Source organism: Erythrolamprus reginae, chromosome Z (assembly GCF_031021105.1).
Source record: "Erythrolamprus reginae isolate rEryReg1 chromosome Z, rEryReg1.hap1, whole genome shotgun sequence".
NCBI classification, from domain to species: Eukaryota; Metazoa; Chordata; class Lepidosauria; order Squamata; family Dipsadidae; genus Erythrolamprus; species Erythrolamprus reginae.
Window position 1 is genome coordinate 97,090,656 of NC_091963.1, and position 19,168 is coordinate 97,109,823.

General features: G+C 38.8%; 2 protein-coding genes across 5 annotated transcripts in view; both read right to left on the bottom strand.

Moving 5' to 3' along the window:
- IMMT (inner membrane mitochondrial protein) overlaps positions 1-19,168 on the bottom strand; it is a 348,633-nt gene that overhangs the window by 223,347 nt on the left and 106,118 nt on the right. The window lies entirely within an intron of this gene.
- The window catches only part of KRCC1 (lysine rich coiled-coil 1), a 46,907-nt gene that overhangs the window by 14,918 nt on the left and 12,821 nt on the right, over positions 1-19,168 (bottom strand). For all 4 annotated transcript variants that reach the window (XM_070766942.1, XM_070766941.1, XM_070766943.1 and 1 more), the window contains one exon: positions 4,949-5,052. In XM_070766942.1, the coding sequence (XP_070623043.1) occupies positions 4,949-5,052 (104 nt within the window). The remainder of the gene's footprint in view (positions 1-4,948; positions 5,053-19,168) is intronic.

The following is a 19,168-nucleotide window of genomic DNA, read 5'->3' on the forward strand; positions in this document are numbered from 1 at the left end:
AATCAGCTGACCAGCACACACATGCACATTGGAGCTGAGCTAGGGCAACAGCTCGCGTGCCAGCAGATATGGCTCCGTGTGCCACCTGTGGCACTTGTGCCATAGTTTCACCATCACTGGTATAGGGCAATAATGGTGAACCTATGGCTTGTGCTGGAAGTGGCACGTAGAGCCATTTCTCCCAACATACCAAGCTGTTGCTTGTTGCTCTTCTGAGTTCCGGTGCTCTAGTCAGCTGGTTTTCATGCACACAGGTGTGCCGGAAACTGAAAGAGCAGCTTTCCATCATTGCACATGAGTGCTCCAGGAAGATGATCTTCCTGTTTCCAGAGTATGCATGTGCAAGGGCTAGCTGGTCTGATTTGGGGATCCCACCAGTTGCTTCCTCAGGGAACAGAGCAAGGTAAGTTGGGGCTTCCCTCTTTCCCTGATCAAGCGGGCTTCTTCTGTGGCCCCAGGCAATCCGGAGAACTGGTAGACCAGCAAATGGTGAGGGTAGGAGTGGTGGGCTGCCTGCACAGATGACCCCCTGATCTGGACTCCTCCCCACTGGTTGCCGCTGTTCCCTGGCCGGCAGTGGCACTCTCGGCCCCGCCACCTCAAGCCAAGCCCGTTGGCTTGCTCCACTGGCTGTGCAAGTCCCCAGTGCTGTGGCCATTACTGTGTTTATTTATTTATTTAATTTATTTATTTATTTTGTCCAATACACAATGAGGGTTTTAGTGGGTATATATCTATATACACATAGTAAAATACATGATGAAGGTTATAGAGGAGATACTCATAGTAAAATATATCTAGGAAATAATAGAAAAGAAGATATAGTAATAGAACATATCAATGAAAGAATAGAAGAAGAGATATAGGAATAGAAGAAAGGTATAGGAGATATAGGAGAGCAATAGTACAGGGGACGGAAGGCACTCTAGTGCACTTGCACTCGCCTCTTACTGACCTCTTAGGAATCTGGATAGGTCAACCGTAGATAATCTAAGGGTAAAGTGTTGGGGGTTTGGGGATGACACTACGGAGTCCGGTAATGAGCTCCACGATTCGACAACTCGGTTACTGAAGTCATATTTTTTACAGTCAAGTTTGGAGCGGTTAATATTAAGTTTAAATCTGTTGTGTGCTCTTGTGTTGTTGTGGTTGAAGCTGAAGTAGTCGCCGACAGGCAGGACGTTGCAGCATATGATCTTGTGGGCAATACTTAGATCTTGTCCCTATGGCCATCGTTTCCCTCCCTCCCCGCCAGAGGCTTTTTCTTTTCCAGACCTGATCCAAGCAAGTGGTGCAAAAACTTTAACAACTCTTGCGCTGCCGCTTGAACTGCTTGCTTGGAGCTGCCAGGAAATGGAAAAATGCAGCTGAACTACGTGCCCTGACAGTGATCGCCCACTGAAACAGAGCCTGCCCTCCAAGCTCTTCCGAGCATCCTCTTTTTCCTGTAGCAAACAAGCTGGGGTGTGCGAAAAGCACTTCCCGCTTCTCCTCTACTTACATGCTGTAACAGAAGCATTATCCTCCAGAATCCCGGCTGCAAGCTGGCAGCTCCAGGGGGTTGAATTAGGCAGGACTCGCCCCACCCAGGTCCCTCCAAACGGGTCTTCCTACAGTAGCCTCCCTGTTGAACTACGCTACCCAACAGTGATCCCCAACCAAACAGAGCTTGGTCTTCTGAGTGCCTGCTTTTTCTTGCAGGGAATGAGCACAAAAAACGCTTTCCATTTCTCCTCTACATGCATGCTGTTACTGGCTCTCTACCCTCTCAATACCAACAAGATGCTGCTACGGGGCAGGTGAAGTGCAGTGGCAGACCTGGCTGGCCACAGCTGATGTGACTACTGCAGTGCCGCGCTGCCCAGGGTCCAGCCAGGTAGTAGCCAGATCTATCCAGGTAGAGCCAGTAACAGCATGCAGATACAGAAGCGAGAAGCATTTTTTATGCTTCCCCCAGCTCATTTGCTGCAGAAAGAGAGGCTGCTCGGAACAACTCAGAGGGTAGAGCTCCATTTCGGTGGGTGATCACTGTTGGGGCTCATAGTTCAACAGGGAGGCTACCGTAGGGAGATCCATTTGGAAGGACTTTGGTGGGGCGAGTCCCACCTAATTCAATCCCCTGGGGCTGCCAGCTTGCAACCGGGATTCTGGTGGAGAATCCTCCAGTTACAACATGAAGGTAGAGGAGAAGTAGGAAGCAATTTTCGCCCCCCCCCCCCTTTAAAAAAATATTTTAATTGATTTTTTACAATTTTTAGATACACGCAGCTTCCCCTCCCTCCCAGCTTGTTCACTGTGGGAAAAAGAGAGCGCTTGGAAGAGCTCGGAGACAGGCTGTTTGCTGGGTGATCATTGTTGTGGCACATAGTTCAGCGTGGAGGCTACCGGAGGGAGATTTGTTTGAAGGCACATGGATGGGGCGAGTCCCATCTAATTTGGCCTCATTTTTCCCTTTCCAGACCAGCTCCAAGCAACAGGTGCAGGTAGCAGCGCAAGAGCTGCTGAAGCTTGTGTACCTCTTGTTTGGAGTTGGTCTGAAAAGGTAAAAAAGGGGCAGAGCTGCTTGTTTTTGGTGGCGGGCAAGCAGAGAGGAGGAGCCTCCCACTTGCAGTGGGGATTCTGGGGGAGAACCACCACCACCCTCACCACCCACCGAGAACAAGCCGTGGTGCTGCAGAAGCTGAGTTTGTGACGAAGGAGCATCTGGCACCAGAGTAAGAGACACGTTGGTCTGAAGGAAGGCTTGCCATGCCCCCAAATGGGCAATGGGTGTGTGTTTGTGTATGTGATACACTTGTGCATGGGGTGGTGGTGTCATACACACATACAATGGGGGGGGGGATGGGGATCGTGTGTGCTGATATACCCCTTAGCTATTATGGTTTTATGTCTGGTTTGTTTGGGTTGTGTGATTATTTTTATAATAAGAGTTTTAAAATTGTTTTTAAACATTGGATTTGTACACTGTATTGTTGTTGTGAGCCGCTCCAAGTCCTTGGAGAGTGGTGGCATACAAATCTAATTAATAATAATAATTTATTTATTTATTTGATTTGTATGCCGCCCCTCTCCATAGACTCGAGGCTAACAACAATAATAGAACAGCATATGACAAATCTAATATTTAAAATAACTAAAAACCCTTATTAAAAGCCAAATATACACACAAACACACCATGCATAAATTGTATAGGCCTGGGGGGGAAGGACTATCTCAATTCCCCCACGCCTGATGACAGAGATGGGTTTTAAGGCGCTTACGAAAGGCGAGGAGGATGGGGCAATTCTGATCTCTGGGGGGAGCTGGTTACAGAGGGTCGGGGCCGCCACAGAGAAGGCTCTTCCCCTGGGTCCCGTCAGACGACATTGTTTAGTCGACGGGACCTAGAGAAGGTCAACTCTGTGGGACCTAACTGGTTGCTGGGATGATGATGATGATGATTATATTATTATTATTAGCGGGGATATTGTTATGAAGGCACATGTGGCCAGGGTACATGGGAGGCATCACATTATGGGTGTGGGAATGCATGCATGCTATCCCCCATGCCCTCCACTTTGCCACCCAATGGCAAAAAGGTTTGCCACCACTGGTATAAGGTTTCCTGCTTGAGAAGGGGGTTGAAACCGAAGAACTCCAAGGTCCCTTCTACCTCTGTTCTTCTGTTACATTAGTTTTTGCTGCTTTTAAACTGTGTAAACCAACCTCAGTACTGTTGAGTGTAGTAAAAGAGAAATATTAGTTTTTGAATTTTAAAAATAAACAGATTTTGCTTGCTGCTACAGATTTTTAAACATTTAGGGCTCAACTGGTAAACTTTAGAGGAAAAATAAGAATGTTTCAGAGGCTGGTACCATATGATATCTAACAATGGTTTGAATTTCATGGCTTTATTCTGGTGGGGCCACTGGACAAAGTAAGGGAAAATATAGGTAGTCCTCAACTTACAACATTTCATTTAGTGACTGTTCAAAGTTACAACAGCATTGAAAGAAGGTACTTACGACAGTTTTTCACATTTACTTATATTCACATGATCAAAATTCAGGCACTTGGCAGCTGACTCAGATTTATGACGGTGGCAGTGTTCTGGAGTCATGCAACCTTCTGACAAGCAAAGTCAATGGGGAAGCCAGATTCACTTAGCGACTGTGTTACTCACTTAACTGCACTGATTCACTTAACAACTATTGCAAGAAAGGTGTCAAAATTCATTTAACAAATGTCTCATTTAACAAGAGAGTTGCTAAGTTGTGGTCATAAGTTGAGGATAAGGGTGAAATGCTCCCAGTTTGGGTGTGCCCACCGGTCGTCGGCAAGCCTGTAGCGACGGCAACACCAAGTTTTGCCTACCCAGTTGGATGCTGCCATTTGGGTTCTTTTACCCAGAAGTTAAAAGAGCCCAAATGGTGGAGTCAGGGCGGGAGGGCAAAGCCTCGTGCTGCTGTTGCTACTGGCTCTCCAACGACAGGCAGGCTGGGAGCATTTCACTCCTGCTTGAGGACTATCTGTATTAGATAAGTTAATTTTTTTGTTGTTATGTGAAGCTTCTAAATCAAAGGCCAACTTGATGAGATCTGTTTGGTAATGAAATGACTGCCAGTAGCTTTTTGTTTGATAGGTATTGCAGTTCTTCAATGAATAGTTATGGGTTGGTTTTTTTTAGGAACATCTGATTCATTTTAAAAAGTATCTTTGTCAGTAAAAGGAGAATCCTCCATATCTGAGGAACCATGGGGTCAAAATCTCATTGACATGTTCTGTATTAAGGCTTACCTCCAGGGAAGGGCTACCAAAATTTTTACTACCACACTGTGGGTGTGGCTTATACAGGACACCCTGCATTTTCTTTCAACATCTTTCAGTGCAAATTGGGCGCTCTGGGGTGGAGCTCCATTTTTGCTACCCTGTTTTGTTCCCCCCCGTCCGGGCAGCACCCCTGCTTACCTCATAGTGTGCTATTCGTTGCGATTCAAACTGCAGTATAGCCCCACAAACTTTACAGTAAGTGTCTGTGCAAAGTTCTTTTCTTGTCATCTCATCAAAAATATCTAAAATGAATGGTTATGGATAGAATTGGTAACTAGAACAACGAGGATATGTTATTTATTTTAAAAAACATATTAGAAGACGATACACGATGGTGCAATTTATCCCCAGCAGTCAGTAGAGGTAACCTCTATATGCTTTCTGTTGAATGCTTTTATTGCTGATGTTTTTCCACATTCTTTAAAACAAACCAAGTGAGTGTTGTGCCCTGGGTGTGTTCTTTTTAGGAGGAGAAAATAATTGGCTAATAACAGCTGTGCTGTTCTTTTTTCTGAGTTGACAGTATGGGACTAAGGAAAAGCATGTGTAGAAGGCAGCCTGCCCTTTTGCTCTTCTCCTACTGCAATATAAAATATCTCAAACCTTATGTAATAATAATAATAATAATAAGCACAAATACTTCATAGTTCTCCGAAGGAGAAATAAAACAACGAACAAAGTGAGCTTCTCAGTTTAGTTCACCTCTAAAAAAAGATTCATCAAGCTGAACTTCATGCTGCCTAAAGAAACTGGGCTAAAAAGCAAGGTAGAATTAAGGAAGCCGATACTTTTAAAAGGAATAATGAAAACAACATTGCACTATTTTGCTGCAAGCTCTGCCATTCTGTATTGATGTGTATTATAGTGCATGAACAAAAGTATTGGGCTTGCAGGGCAATGGCATAACATAACATTGCTTTCATTATTTGACTTTCCTTGATTCATCATCCTCCCAACCCTAATTAATTTTCAAGTGATTTATACATTGCCCTTCAATCATCCATTAATGATGATGTCAAAATCATTATGCATTGGTAGCTTTGGAACTTGAAGTAGGATATGGTCCATATTAAAGCAGTTCACTTAACCAAACTTTAAAAGGAGAGGGAGAAAAAGGGGGAGCCATGGTACAACTAGAAGTGTAGATATACAACTATGATAAGGAACAGGGAAGCACCTATTCTACAATTTATCATTATTTTGGCCTCTTATCAATTACTTCTTAACATCCCTCTCTCTCTCATAGAGTAATTCCTGATCATACTCCAGTTCCAGGGATTAAACCAGAACCTGTGATTCTGCTTAAAGTATGCATTTAATTTGTGCCCGTAAAAAAATAACTTTGCTCTGCCCCAAGCATCTTTTATTATTTTGCATAGGTCACTCCAGCTCTTTTTTAATTTCTTCCAAACTATGGTAAGGATCAATAGTATGACAAACAGTAGCGATCTCAGACTGCAGAGGCAAACTGTCCTGGATATCTTCTACTTGAAAACTGGACTGCTGAATACTTGCAGCCCGTGAGAGCAACTGAAAGCCACAGCCCTTTTTTACATTAGCATCTCTTAACACGGATCTTTTCACCAGTTGAAGAAGCTGCTTCATGCAGGTGAAACTCGAAAAATTAGAATATCATGCAAGTTCATTTATTTCAGTAATGCAACTTAAAAGGTGAAACATAATATATGAGAGAGACTCCTTACATGCAAAGCAAGATAATTCAAGCCAAGATTTGTCAGAATTGTGATTATGGGGTACAGCTTATAAAAACTCCAAATCCACCTTCTCAGAAAATTAGAATATTACATGCGATCAATAAAACAAGGATTGTCCATAGAAGAGTATCGGACCTCTGAAAAGTATAAGCATGCATATGTACTCAGTACTTGGTTTTGGGTCCCTTCTGCAGCAGTTACTGCCTCAATGCAGCGTGGCATGGAAGCTACCAGCCTGTGGCATTGCTGAAGTGTTATGGAAGACCAGGATGCTTAATAGCAGCCTTTAGTTCTTTTGCTTTGTTCAGTCTCATGTCTCTCATCTTTCTCTTGGCAATGTCCCATAGATTCTCTATGGGGTTCAGGTCAGGCGAGTTTGCTGGCCAATCAAGCACTGTAATCTCATGGTCATTGAACCAGGTTTTGGTGCTTTGGGCAGTTTGGGCAGGTGCCAAGTCAGCATCCCCTTAAAGCTCAGCTACGTAAGGATGCATGAAGTGCTCCAAAATCTTCCAGTAAATGGCTCGCTGACTGTAGACTTAATGAAGCACAGTAAACCAACATCAGCAGATGACATGGCTCCCCAAATCAACAGAGATTGAGGTCCAGTGTGAGTCCAGGGTCAATGCAGCTGTCTACTAGGAGATTTTGGAGCACTCCATGCTTCCATCGGCATACGAGCTTTATGGGATGGTGACTTCAATTTTCCAGCAGGATTGGCACCTGCCCACATTGTCAAAAGCACCAAAACCTGGTTCAATGACCATGGGATTACTGTCCTTGATTGGCCAGTAAAATCGCCTGACCTGAACCCTATAGAAAAAGAAAAGAGACATGAGACCGAAGAATGCAGATATACAAGTTGATAGCTTCCCTGCCATGTCACATCAAGGCAATAATTGCTACAAAAGGGACCCAAACTAAGTACTGAGTACATATACATGCTTATACTTTTCAGAGGTCCGATATTGTTCCATGTATAATCCTTATTTTATTGATGGGATGTAATATTCTAATTTTCTGAGATGGTGGATTTGGGGTTTTATGAGCTATACTACATAATCATCACAATTATGAAAAATCATGGCTTGAACTATTTTGCCTTGCATGTTATGAGTATCTTTCATATATTAAGTTTCACCTTTTAAAGTTGCATTACTGAAATAAATGAATATTTGTACAGTATTTTAATTTTTCAAGTTTCACCTGTATACTGCAAAGGATCTTCTTCAGAACACTTGCACAAACCCCTCAAATTACAAATATAGTAAATTCTAAGTAAAAAAATAAACTTCTGGATAAATTTTTTAAATAAATTAATAACCCATTTTACAAAACTATTTTGTGGTGGTGGATGAAATGCATAGTTTCCTTTCCTCTTTTTCAAATACCAAACTTTCCTAATGGAAAACAAAAAGACCAGGTAGGTAGAAACATTTTAAAGTATGAGACCTGCTTGATATTGATAACACTCTTTCACAGAAAGATCAGCAACAGAGCTTTAATTATTACAACATATTGTAACTATGGGCTGTTATTATTATTCCTATCCTTTTTAATGAGTTCAAGGGAGCTTGCACATTCATTTTATCCTCACACAGCTGTGAGAGATAGGTTAAGACTATGCTATGATATGTGTTAAGTAATGTGTAGCTTTAAGACCAAGAAGATCAGAATTCAGGTGTTCCATTAGACCAGAGGTCTTCAAACTGGACAACTTTAAGACTTGTGGACTTCAACTCCCAGAATTCTCTGGGAGTGAAGCTTGAGCTGAAGAATTCTGGGAGATGAAGTCCACAGGTCTTAAAGTTGCCAGGTTTGGGGACCCCTGCATTAGACTAAAGCTAAAGCAACACAAGTATCTCTGGGTGCCTAACAACCATTTTAATAAAAAGTCTAAATAAAAAACAATATCAAATACAATTAAGAATACTCATATTATGCAATGGGGTTGAAGCACCTCATATATTGGGCTTCAGTAATGTCTTGGCAATAAGATCTGAGAATAATACCAACGGGGCAAGTGCCATCAGGCTTTTAGAGGAAAGGTTGTTTCAATTTGAGGTTAGCTTCTAAAACCATTATAGTATAATATTTTTAAAATTCAAAATACCACTGGGATATCTATTTGAGTATATATCTATGTTTATATGATTAATTACTGAAGTACATTTCCAAGAAGTCATTATTTTATAGGGCAATATCGTGAGATTTCAGGTTACTAACTCAGAGGCTTAGGATCCCACTTTAGATCTAGCCAGAGAACTACATTGGAGGAAATCCAAGATAACGTTCTATAATCTGTACACTTCCTTACATTCCCAACTAGATTTTGTGTGTGTGTGTAGGTGTAAGAAATATGTGCAAGGAACATCTTGCTGATATTAAGTAGATTGATAGACTATTGATATAAACTCAAGGTAAACAGCTCCAAACTTGATTGCAGAAAATATGACTTCAGCAACAGTGATTAATGTCTGGAATGCTCTACCCAACTCAGTTGTTACAGCCTCAAATTCTCACAGCTTCAGCCTCCAACTGTCTACTGTGGACCTCATCCCATTCCTAAGAGATCTGTAAAAGGGGCATGTATGTGCACCAGCACCCTTACCATTCCTGTCTTATTGTTCCCATTCATCAGTACTTACTTTCTTTGTACCTATATCTGCTATCTTCTATATGTTTGACAAAGAAACCAAGAAACAAACATTAAAATCTTGGATCACAGATAATTATGTCCTGAATGTAGGCAATATTTAGACAAGCTCAGCAGGAAAGGGGGAAATTTTTCTCTGTCCCCACTGAGGATGAAAATCTTTTTTTTCTCTCCAACATTGGAGCTAGTTTCAGACCGTCCTCCCTGACAATTTTTTTTTGGGTGGGGGCTTAGGATTCTGCTAACTTTATTTTAAACACTGCATGAATATAGCCAGACATAGATGTTATTATGTACAATATGCAGTGGATAGTATTAGGGATTATCAAAAGCAAGCAAAAATATTTTCACATATGTATTTCAGAATATCCACATTTTGGACACCTTTTCCTAGATAATGAATAGGATTTCATTTGAGATTATCTAATGATAAATTTAAATATTTTGAGTACATTTCTCATTGTTGTCACACAATTTTATGCAGTATTTAATAAGTATTGAAAAACTTTTCAACAAATTTGAAATTTTTGGCCAGCATATTTTTTAATTCATTACTTTGGATACTCAAATATTTGGAGAATTAAAATATTTTATATTACTTTAAATATCCACAGCTGTACTGGTGGAAAGCCAAGTTACATATCTAATGCATGTAAACATTATTATTTTCTATCTGCTTAAGCACATTCATTAAAGATTTTTTAAAAAAATATTAATTTCATTTCAAGTAATTTAAATAAATAAGAGTGGAATCCAACATTTTAATATGGAAGTATATCTCAAAGTATATTTCAGGTAGATGCTCTGATAATAATGTAAGTAGGTTATTATGCAAATATTTTTCTGATTTAGCCAATGTGAAAGATAAGCTGTATCCATAAATATAATGCACGAAGTGCTTAAAACATGATAATATTCACTACAGGAAGAAAAGTTCAAGAAATTTGTATTGATACTGATGACAAGTGTAAGGGACAGAAAGTAAGATTAACATGTCTCCATCCAGTAAGACAATATATTCTATATTCCACTATAATGGGACAATGAAATATTAAATATAGTCAGTATGATTTCAACAGAATTCATTACATTGTGTTGCTTCACTAGTATTAGTGTATACTAAAAAATATCAGGTGGAGGCCCTTAATGAACCAGCACTCATTCAAGAACCATTCAAATTTACAATGGCATTGATTGAACAAGTGATATTTATGGCCAGTCCTTGCAATTAAAATGATACTAGCATCTCTGTGATCATTTGCAACCTTCTTTGCTGACTTTCTAGATAAGTCAGGAAGGTAATAGTGGGGAACACATGACATGGCATGGGATTCACTTAACGATAGTCATGTGATGTTGCATTGAGTAACAGAAATTCCAGTCCTAATTATCATTGATAAAAGAGAATATTTATTTATTTATTTATTTGATTTATAGACCGCCTTTCTCATGGACTTGGGGCATGATGGACATGTGTACTATCCTACACATAGGTCAAAGCCTGTAATTTAGTTAAAGTCACAAGAGATTGCAGAATGGATAAAACCAACATTTATAAAAAATAGATGAGATTTGTATTTGGCAGCTCTTATGGATTATCTAGATTTAAAAGAATTTTTATTTCATTAAAATGTGTCATTGTGCTTTCTTAAAACTATTATTTATTAGTTAAATTTATTTCTATCTAACAATGGATAGGTTACTTACAATATAGTAGTCTATCAGATGCATCTGTTTTTTGTTTAAAAGGTTATGAAGAAAAGTCTCATACTTCAAGTTATTTGATTGATTAAATTATAGTTTCTTTAAATGAATGATTATACTTGGGCTGCACATGAAAAAGCAAGAAAATGTTGGAATAAATTTTAGATTATGTTTAGGGACAAAGTCATGCAGTGTTTATCTGTACAGCAGAATGGGTTCATAAAATGCTATTGGTTTGAGGGTTTTTTTATTCTGCAAAAACAGAACTGTTTTGTTCTGCTGTATCCCATATTAGCATTTATATGATACTGCTGGAGGATTATTTATACTACATACCAGTATATAGGTAGCACATAGTTCTACTTCTGTTTTCCATATATTAATCCCATAAACATTCCAGAATTTGTGAAATCTGGAGCAAAATTAACATAGCCCAGGCTGGAAACTGAATTTAGATAAGACTGGACAAACATTAAGCATGGAGAAATCTATTGATGCAGATAGGATTAAACTATTGTTGGATAACACTGAATACTCTTCCGAACTTTGTAACATAAGGTAACTTCTGGAATCAATTTTGTGAAAATATAGGTAGTGGCCATCAGCAAATACCTTTCACTAATTTTATGCAGGACTTATTATCCTTGAAAAATGGCAATGAAATAGTTTTTTAAACTAGCAATGTTAATCAGTTTTTCCTTAGTATAAATTTAAATACATATTTTTCTTGGTTTTTCAATCATTCACAAAGCAATCCTACGATGCAGTTGATAAGTTTAGAACCATTCTGGTAGATAGAATTCTTCTCCCCCAATCTGGGGAACTATTTTCCTTCATAGTTGCCATGAATTTCCCCAATCTACTCATACTCTTGTTCTTCCCATTGTGCCTTTCTCTCTCCCCAATCTGATAACAGAGTGGGATATATAAAAACCTGAAGGGCTGGAGAGAGAAATTTGATTCAGATTTCAATCCACAAGGTTGAGTTCATCCTTTTACCTCAGAGGTAAAAAATATGATATCTCCAATGGATTCTGGAAAGTCACTGTATGTATTTAGGATTGTAGCTGAAATCTTGATCTAAATCAATGCTTCTCAAATAGTGGGGCATCCCCCGCCCTGCATTTCCCTGGGAGGAAGTGCAGGGAAATGCCAGTCGGGGGGGGGGGATGTGACCCCAGGGAAGTAGGGTTTTTTTGCACCAAACATTAACACACAGCACAGAGCAGGAGATATGAAGTGCAGATAACTAACCCTTAAGATACACTATAGAAAAAGTTAACAGGGATGAAAAGAGAGAGATGGAGATAATGACACAAAGCTAAGATGAGGAAATATGAGGAAGCGTATGTAGCACTTGCCTTCACTGTGACTATGACAGGAGACAAGGAAAGACTGGTATGTTTACTTTGTCTAAAAATGCTGGCAGCGGACGGCATCAAGCCGACATGCTGTCCACTTAAACAAGCTTAAACTCATTACACCTCAATCATGCTGATAAGATGCTTGAATTCAGCGAAAATGTCCTGAATATTGTAGATTATTGTCCCGGTGGAGAGTTGGAGAGACACGAAATCTTTATTTCTTCCTGGGGAGGGGGGCATAATAGAAAATAATTGAGAAGCACTGATTTTAATCAACCTTCCTGCAAGTCTAATAAATTATGGATTCCAAGAAATGATGTTCCAAAACTATCCCCCCCCCCCCTTTCCTTTTTAACTTCTACATAAGATCACTGGGTGGGGTGAGATATCACCAACATATTAATCATATCCACCTTTATCTGTTTTGATTCCACTCTGACAAGACTAAGTGATCTTCAGCATTTTGGTCTTCTGGTTACAAGGTTCTTCCATCTCTGGTTCTGGATAAGGTGCTATTGTCCCAGATGGACTTCATTTGTCTTTTGAGGGGGTTCTCTTGGATAGAGCTTTTGCACACCTGTGAGTCATAAGCCAGTTGTGCATATTCCTGGACAGCTTTGCTGACAATCACTCATGCCCTTTGGATCTATTGTCAGGATTACTACCATATGCTGTACTTGGGGCTACCCTTGAAATTCATTCAGAAACTATATTTTAAGTAAAATGCAGATAGTAAATAGTGTCAGCATTTGGTTGCCAATATATGTAATTCAAGGTGGTAGTTGTCACCTTTAAACCCTTCATGGCTTGGGACCAAGTTAATCGAGGAATCATCTTGTCTCAGCCGTTTCTATCAGTTTCTATTTCTATAGTTTCTTTCAGTACAGCAGCAGGGGCATACTACAGCTTCTGACAACTGAGCACTATCAGCTGGCGGGACCACAAGACATATCTTCGCAACTGTAGTTTCTACCCTCTGGAACATTCTCCCTTCGGAGATTGGGATGACTTTGATCCTGTTGGTCTTTTGTACGGTTGTGAAAATATAGTTCTTAGCCCAGGTCTGGGGCTCTAAGTGCATTAAGGACCCAGTTACCTGGCTATTTTAACATGTAGAGTAATTGATTATTCAGCAACTGTGTGTGAGCATGCACACATTCCTTCCGTATCTTTTCTCTTATGTACACTGAGAGCATATGCATCAAAGACAAATTCCTTGTCTGTCTAATCACACTTGGCCAATAAAGAATTCTATTCTATATAGTTTATTGTTTTATATTTTTGTGATGTATGCTATGCAATGTTGAAATGGCTAGATACTAAATAAATAAATGCAATATTATCACTGTACTCACTCAACATCTCACCAATACGTTTTTATAAACAGTATGACTGCAATCTTAATCTTAAAAAAAAAACATTCTAGAAGGGCATTATTATTTTTTTATTATTTGATTTGTATGCCGCCCTTCTCCAGAAACTCGGAGCGGCTCACAACAAAAATGAGACAAATCCAATATATTAAAAGACATCTAAAAACCCATTATTAAAACCATGCTTCGGGTTTTCTATGACCAACTTCTCAGGATTGTTATTATTTCAATTTTGATGCCACTTGATTCCAACAAATTTATCAAAATTGAAAAAGTAATAGGATTAAAATAACATAATGGTACACTACGGTAACTAAAACTAGAAATGACACAGAGATACTGATTCAATGTGTCCAGGCAAACCTTTAGGTTTAAAAGTTTTCAGTATCCAGCACTTATTTTTCTAAACAGGAAGGGCCTTTTCACTGATCCAATATGACAGTTCTTTTCTGAACTTTCTGTTGGATTTTTTTTTTTTTAAAAAAAATCCACATCCCAAGTTTTTTCTAAGGGCTTAAGGTAGTATTTATACTCCTTGCTTTTTTTCAGTCGAGGACCGTTGTAAATTAGGCTAGGGCTAGGCTGAAAGAAAAGTGACTGCTCCAATGCCACTCTAGGCTTCACGAACAGAGTAATATGAATGTGGCTCTCCTTGAACTTAGGCTAAAATTTTAATGGTAAGACTGTACTGGCTTTACTTTCAACCAGTTCTACAATTCAACAAAATTAAATTAAATTCCTGGAGCTCAGATTGCTTCTTTGGTGATTTAATGGCAGAAACAAGATGTTCCAAATCACAACCATGTCTGCAGTTTATTTACTCTGCTTTTATTATATTTGACAGAGATTTGAATTATATTTTAATTCCTTAGGTAGAACAATGTAATTGCTATGAAAATCTGGTGGAATGTTTGGTAGACTCACACATATATTACCACTGATTATATTCACTTCAGTCTCTCTTTTTTCTGTGATTCAGCTGTGATGGTGGAAATACAGTGGTGCTGATGCTACTTCCTTAAGTAATAGATTTATTTAGAAAATGTATTATACTTAAATCTAAAACAACTGCTGGTGTACATGAGAACAATGCCACCAATAATGCAATAAATTCAAATTATCGATAATAAGTTATCAACACGAATCCTTAATTTATCATTCTCTGAAGGTCTTACTTCTTCTTGACTAAGCTATTTCAAAAGAAGGAAACCCTCACAGGTCGACTAATTTAATCCTCCATCCTTCCCTCCCATCACATCTTCATGAGATATTTTCTGTTTGTTAGATTATTTATATCTGGCACGGATTGGAGAATGTCTATTGCATTGCTTTCAGCAGTAAAAAAGCAAGCTATCACCATTCACACAGGGATTGCTTGTATTATAGAGATTTAACTGGAAACCTGTATTTCTTTTTGTGATTCTATTTTTACTATTATGTCCTGGCTATTCTTTTTGGACTGGGATGGATTTGATAAATAAGATGGCTACCATGGGAAGGTCAATCCAAATGAGAGAAAGTGTTAGAAATAAGGGATGTTCTGTAATTTTTCGGGGTATAAAATGCACCAGAGTATAAGACACACCTTGGTTTGCGGGGAGGAAAATAGGGGAAAAATTCTGCCTACCAGGTATTCATCTGGCTAATGTCCTTAGTCTGTTTAGCTTCAGCACGATATTTTATCCTCTGGTTGAGGCTTAAAAAAACCTTATTCGGAGCGAGTAGCAATGAAAAAAAAGCCTGCAAACTTGGGTCTGGAAAAAACCTTTTTCAGAGAGATTAACAATGAAAAAACCTGCAAACTGATAAGAACTGGGAAGATTATTACTACCTCATTAGGGCTGGAAAAAACATTCTTTGGACAAGTAGTAATGAAAAAAAGTCTGCAAAGATATAGGGTGGGAAAAAAATTTTTCAGATAGAGTAACAATGAAAAAGCCTGCAAGCCGAGAAGATCCTTAGCACCTTGTTGGGAGTGAAGAAAAAGCTTTAAAAAAGCTACATTCAGAATATTAGTCAGACCTATATTTTCAGCCTCTTTCTCTTGAAGCATTCCCCTTTCAAACATTTGCTTAAAAGGAATCTTTTAAGTATGGAAAATAGCAGGGAACAGAGCAAGTGCCAAGGAAATCCTGGAACACAATATTGTATATCACTGCATTACAATTTCTTCATATATTATTGGTGGCAATTTGTGCACTGCAATAAAGTTCCAGGATCATACTTCAAGGTCAACAGTAAAATAGGATTTGATTTTATATATCTTTCTTTAAGATAGGCAATAAAAAGGAAGGTCAAACTTCCAGGAAACTTGATTTCTAGTAACTTTTCTAGCTCAACGGTTGCATATCTCTACCCTGCCAGCCATACTGTCCACTTCACACAAACATGAAGCAAACACATTTGTAAGGAACATTAACTGCATGAAACTGATGTGTAACTATAAGGCATTTTGCCCCGTTAAAAGTTCTTCCAAACTTTAACTTATATCTGTGGCAGACTTCATAAAATTTTGTTCACCTGAAACCAGTTATCAAGCTAATACTTTGTTTTATTTCCTTTCATAAGTCCCATAGTTCATTGACACCAACTAAGGATGGAACATCTGCCAAATTGAAGCCTTTAACTTCTGGAAGACTTGGACTCCGAGATAAGAAACTATAGTGATCTAATTATAAATCAGATAACCCCAGTCAGATGTGCTAGTCAGACTCCAGCTGTCTGGGAAATAATGGGAATTGCAGCAACCCAATGAAATTGAAGAACACTAGCTCAAAGAAGGATGCTTTATGATATACAAAAACTATGATAAGTCATTCCAATTATATAGAAATGTCTAGAAGCTGCATGAAGCTAGTTGCATAGTTTATGTGAAGTCAAGCAATTTCTCTTATTGTTGAGTGAAGAAAAACATTTTACTACTTCTGAACTAGAATCATTCTGGGGACATGTACTATGGCTATACAACTTCATATATAAGAGTCTTAACTGGAGTTTGCACAGAAAAACATTTGGACTCTGACATACCGTATTTTTCAGAGTACTGTATAAGATGCATCTTACTATGGGGAAGGAAAATAGGGAAAGAAATCTACCTACCAGGTATTCATCTGACTAGTGTCCTTAATCTGTTCAGCTTCAGCACATTATTTGATCTCCTGGTTAGTGCTGAAAAAGACTTTTTCAGAGAGAGTAGGAATGGAAACAAGCTTACAAAGATTTAAGGCTGGAAAAAAACCTTTTTGGAGGGAATAGAAAACTGGGAAGATAGTTAGCACCTAGTTAGGGCTGGGGAAAAAAGCTTCAAAAAAGCTACATTCGGAGTATAAGATGCACCCAAATTTTAAGCCTCTTTTGCATCTTATACTCCGAAAAATACAGTAAATGACTCTTTCAGTTTATCGTCTATGATTTATGAACAGTTTTATTTCATTTCTATTTCCACTGACATTACAGCTATCTGCAAGACTAGGAATGTCTTTATAATGAATGCACTCACATTTCCAACATTGCAGGAAAAGTTATTGCATACTTCTTTAATTTGGATTCAATTCATAAAATGAACATTTAAAAACTGTATATATGTTTGCATCTCTTTGCGAATGTGTGCATATAAGAAAGATAAGCAATAAGATATAGTACATAGAAAGGGGCCTAAGGCTATTCCCACAACGAACTGGACGGTTTAGAGCAGTGATGGCGAACCTATGGAACGCAGAGCCATATCTGCTGGCACGTGAGCCATTGCCCTAGCTCAGCTCTAATGTGCATGTATGTGCTGCCCAGGTGATTTTTGGCTTGCACAGAGGGTCTGGGAGGGCATTTTTGGCTTCCAGAGAGCCTTTGGGGAGATGGGGGAGGGCGTTTTTCCCTCCCCCGGCTCCAGGGAAGCCTTTGGAGCTTGGGGGGACAAAACCTGAGCCTATTGGGCCCACCAGAAGTTGGAAACAGGCTGTTTCTGACCTCCAGTGGCCTCCGTGAGATAGAGAATCTGTTTTCATTCTCCCCAAGCATTGAATTATGGATGTGGGCACTTGCACATGCAAGATAGCGCGCTCGCATGCTCTTTTGGCACCCGAGGAAAAAAAAGGTTTGCCATCACTAGTTTAGAGTCTACCCTGTTTTTTCCAAAATAAGATATCAACTGATAATAATCCTAAACAGGCTTTTGAATGCATGGCAACAAGGCCAAACACTTATTTCAGGGTTCAAAAAAATAAATAAATAAGACAGGGTCTTATTTTCATGGAAACACAGTGGCAGCGAACTTTGAAAACTCTCTCCACCCTCAATCCTAATCTGCTCATTGATATTGTATTTAGGTAATTGCAAAAGATACAGTAATCTTGTACATATTGTCAATATTTCTCCAAGAGTAGTCAGATGTAGAAAAGTTAATATTTCTGGACACAAAGCATTTAAAGAGTGTTATTATACAGGATGTTCTTATGACAATATGTTTCTATGTGACACAACTGTTTTCACTGTTATATAGAAAATACATGAATTTACAGTGGGGGGAAAAGTATTTAGTCAGACACCAATTGTGCAAGTTCTCCCACTTAAAAAGATGAGAGAGGCCTGTAATTGACATCCTGGGTAGATCTCAACTATGAGAGACAACACGAGAAAACACATCCAGAAAATCACATTATCTGGTTTTAAACAAATTTATTTGCAAATGGTGGAAAATAAGTATTTGGTCACCTACAAACAAGCAAGATTTCTGGTTCTCACAGACCTGTAACTTCTTCTTTAAGAGGCTACTCTGTCCTTCACTCATTACCTGTAGTAATGGCACCTGTTTGAACTTGTTATCAGTATAAAAGACACCTGTCCACAAACTCAAACCTATTGTGAGAACAATAATTAGAAAATTGAAAAGTCATACAAGACCACTGATAATCTCCCTTGATCTGGGGCTCCAATAGCAGCAACGGTGTGTACCAACCTTGTGAGGACTTACAGAAAACGTTTGACCTGTCATCGCCAACAAAGGATTTATAACAAAGCATTGAGATGAACTTTTGTTATTGACCAAATAATTATTTTCCACCATAATTTGCAAACAAATTCATTAAAAATCAGACAATAAGATTTTCTGGATGTGTTTCATATTGTCTCTCATAGTTGAGGTCTATCTATAATGTCAATTGCAGCCCTCTCTCATCTTTTTAAGTGGGAGAACTTGCACAATCGGTGTCTGACGAAATACTTCTCCCTCATACTGTATATGAAGTATCCAACCTAAATTTTAGACAGCTCTGTGAATATGATGCAGCATGTTCAAACTCATTACTCAGCAGAATATGGTGCAGCATGTTCAAACTAATTTCATGTGGGCAATAGAATTAAAAGTTATTTATGGAAAAGGTGATTATACTTCATAAGAAAAAAGACCTGTTCACTGAAATATCTGATACATACATAAATACATACATATATTTCATTCATTCATTCATTCAATCACTCATTCATTCTTTTCATTCTCAATTTTTTGCCTCTTCACTCATGCTTCCAATAGAACTATCCTTAGCGAAAGGGGA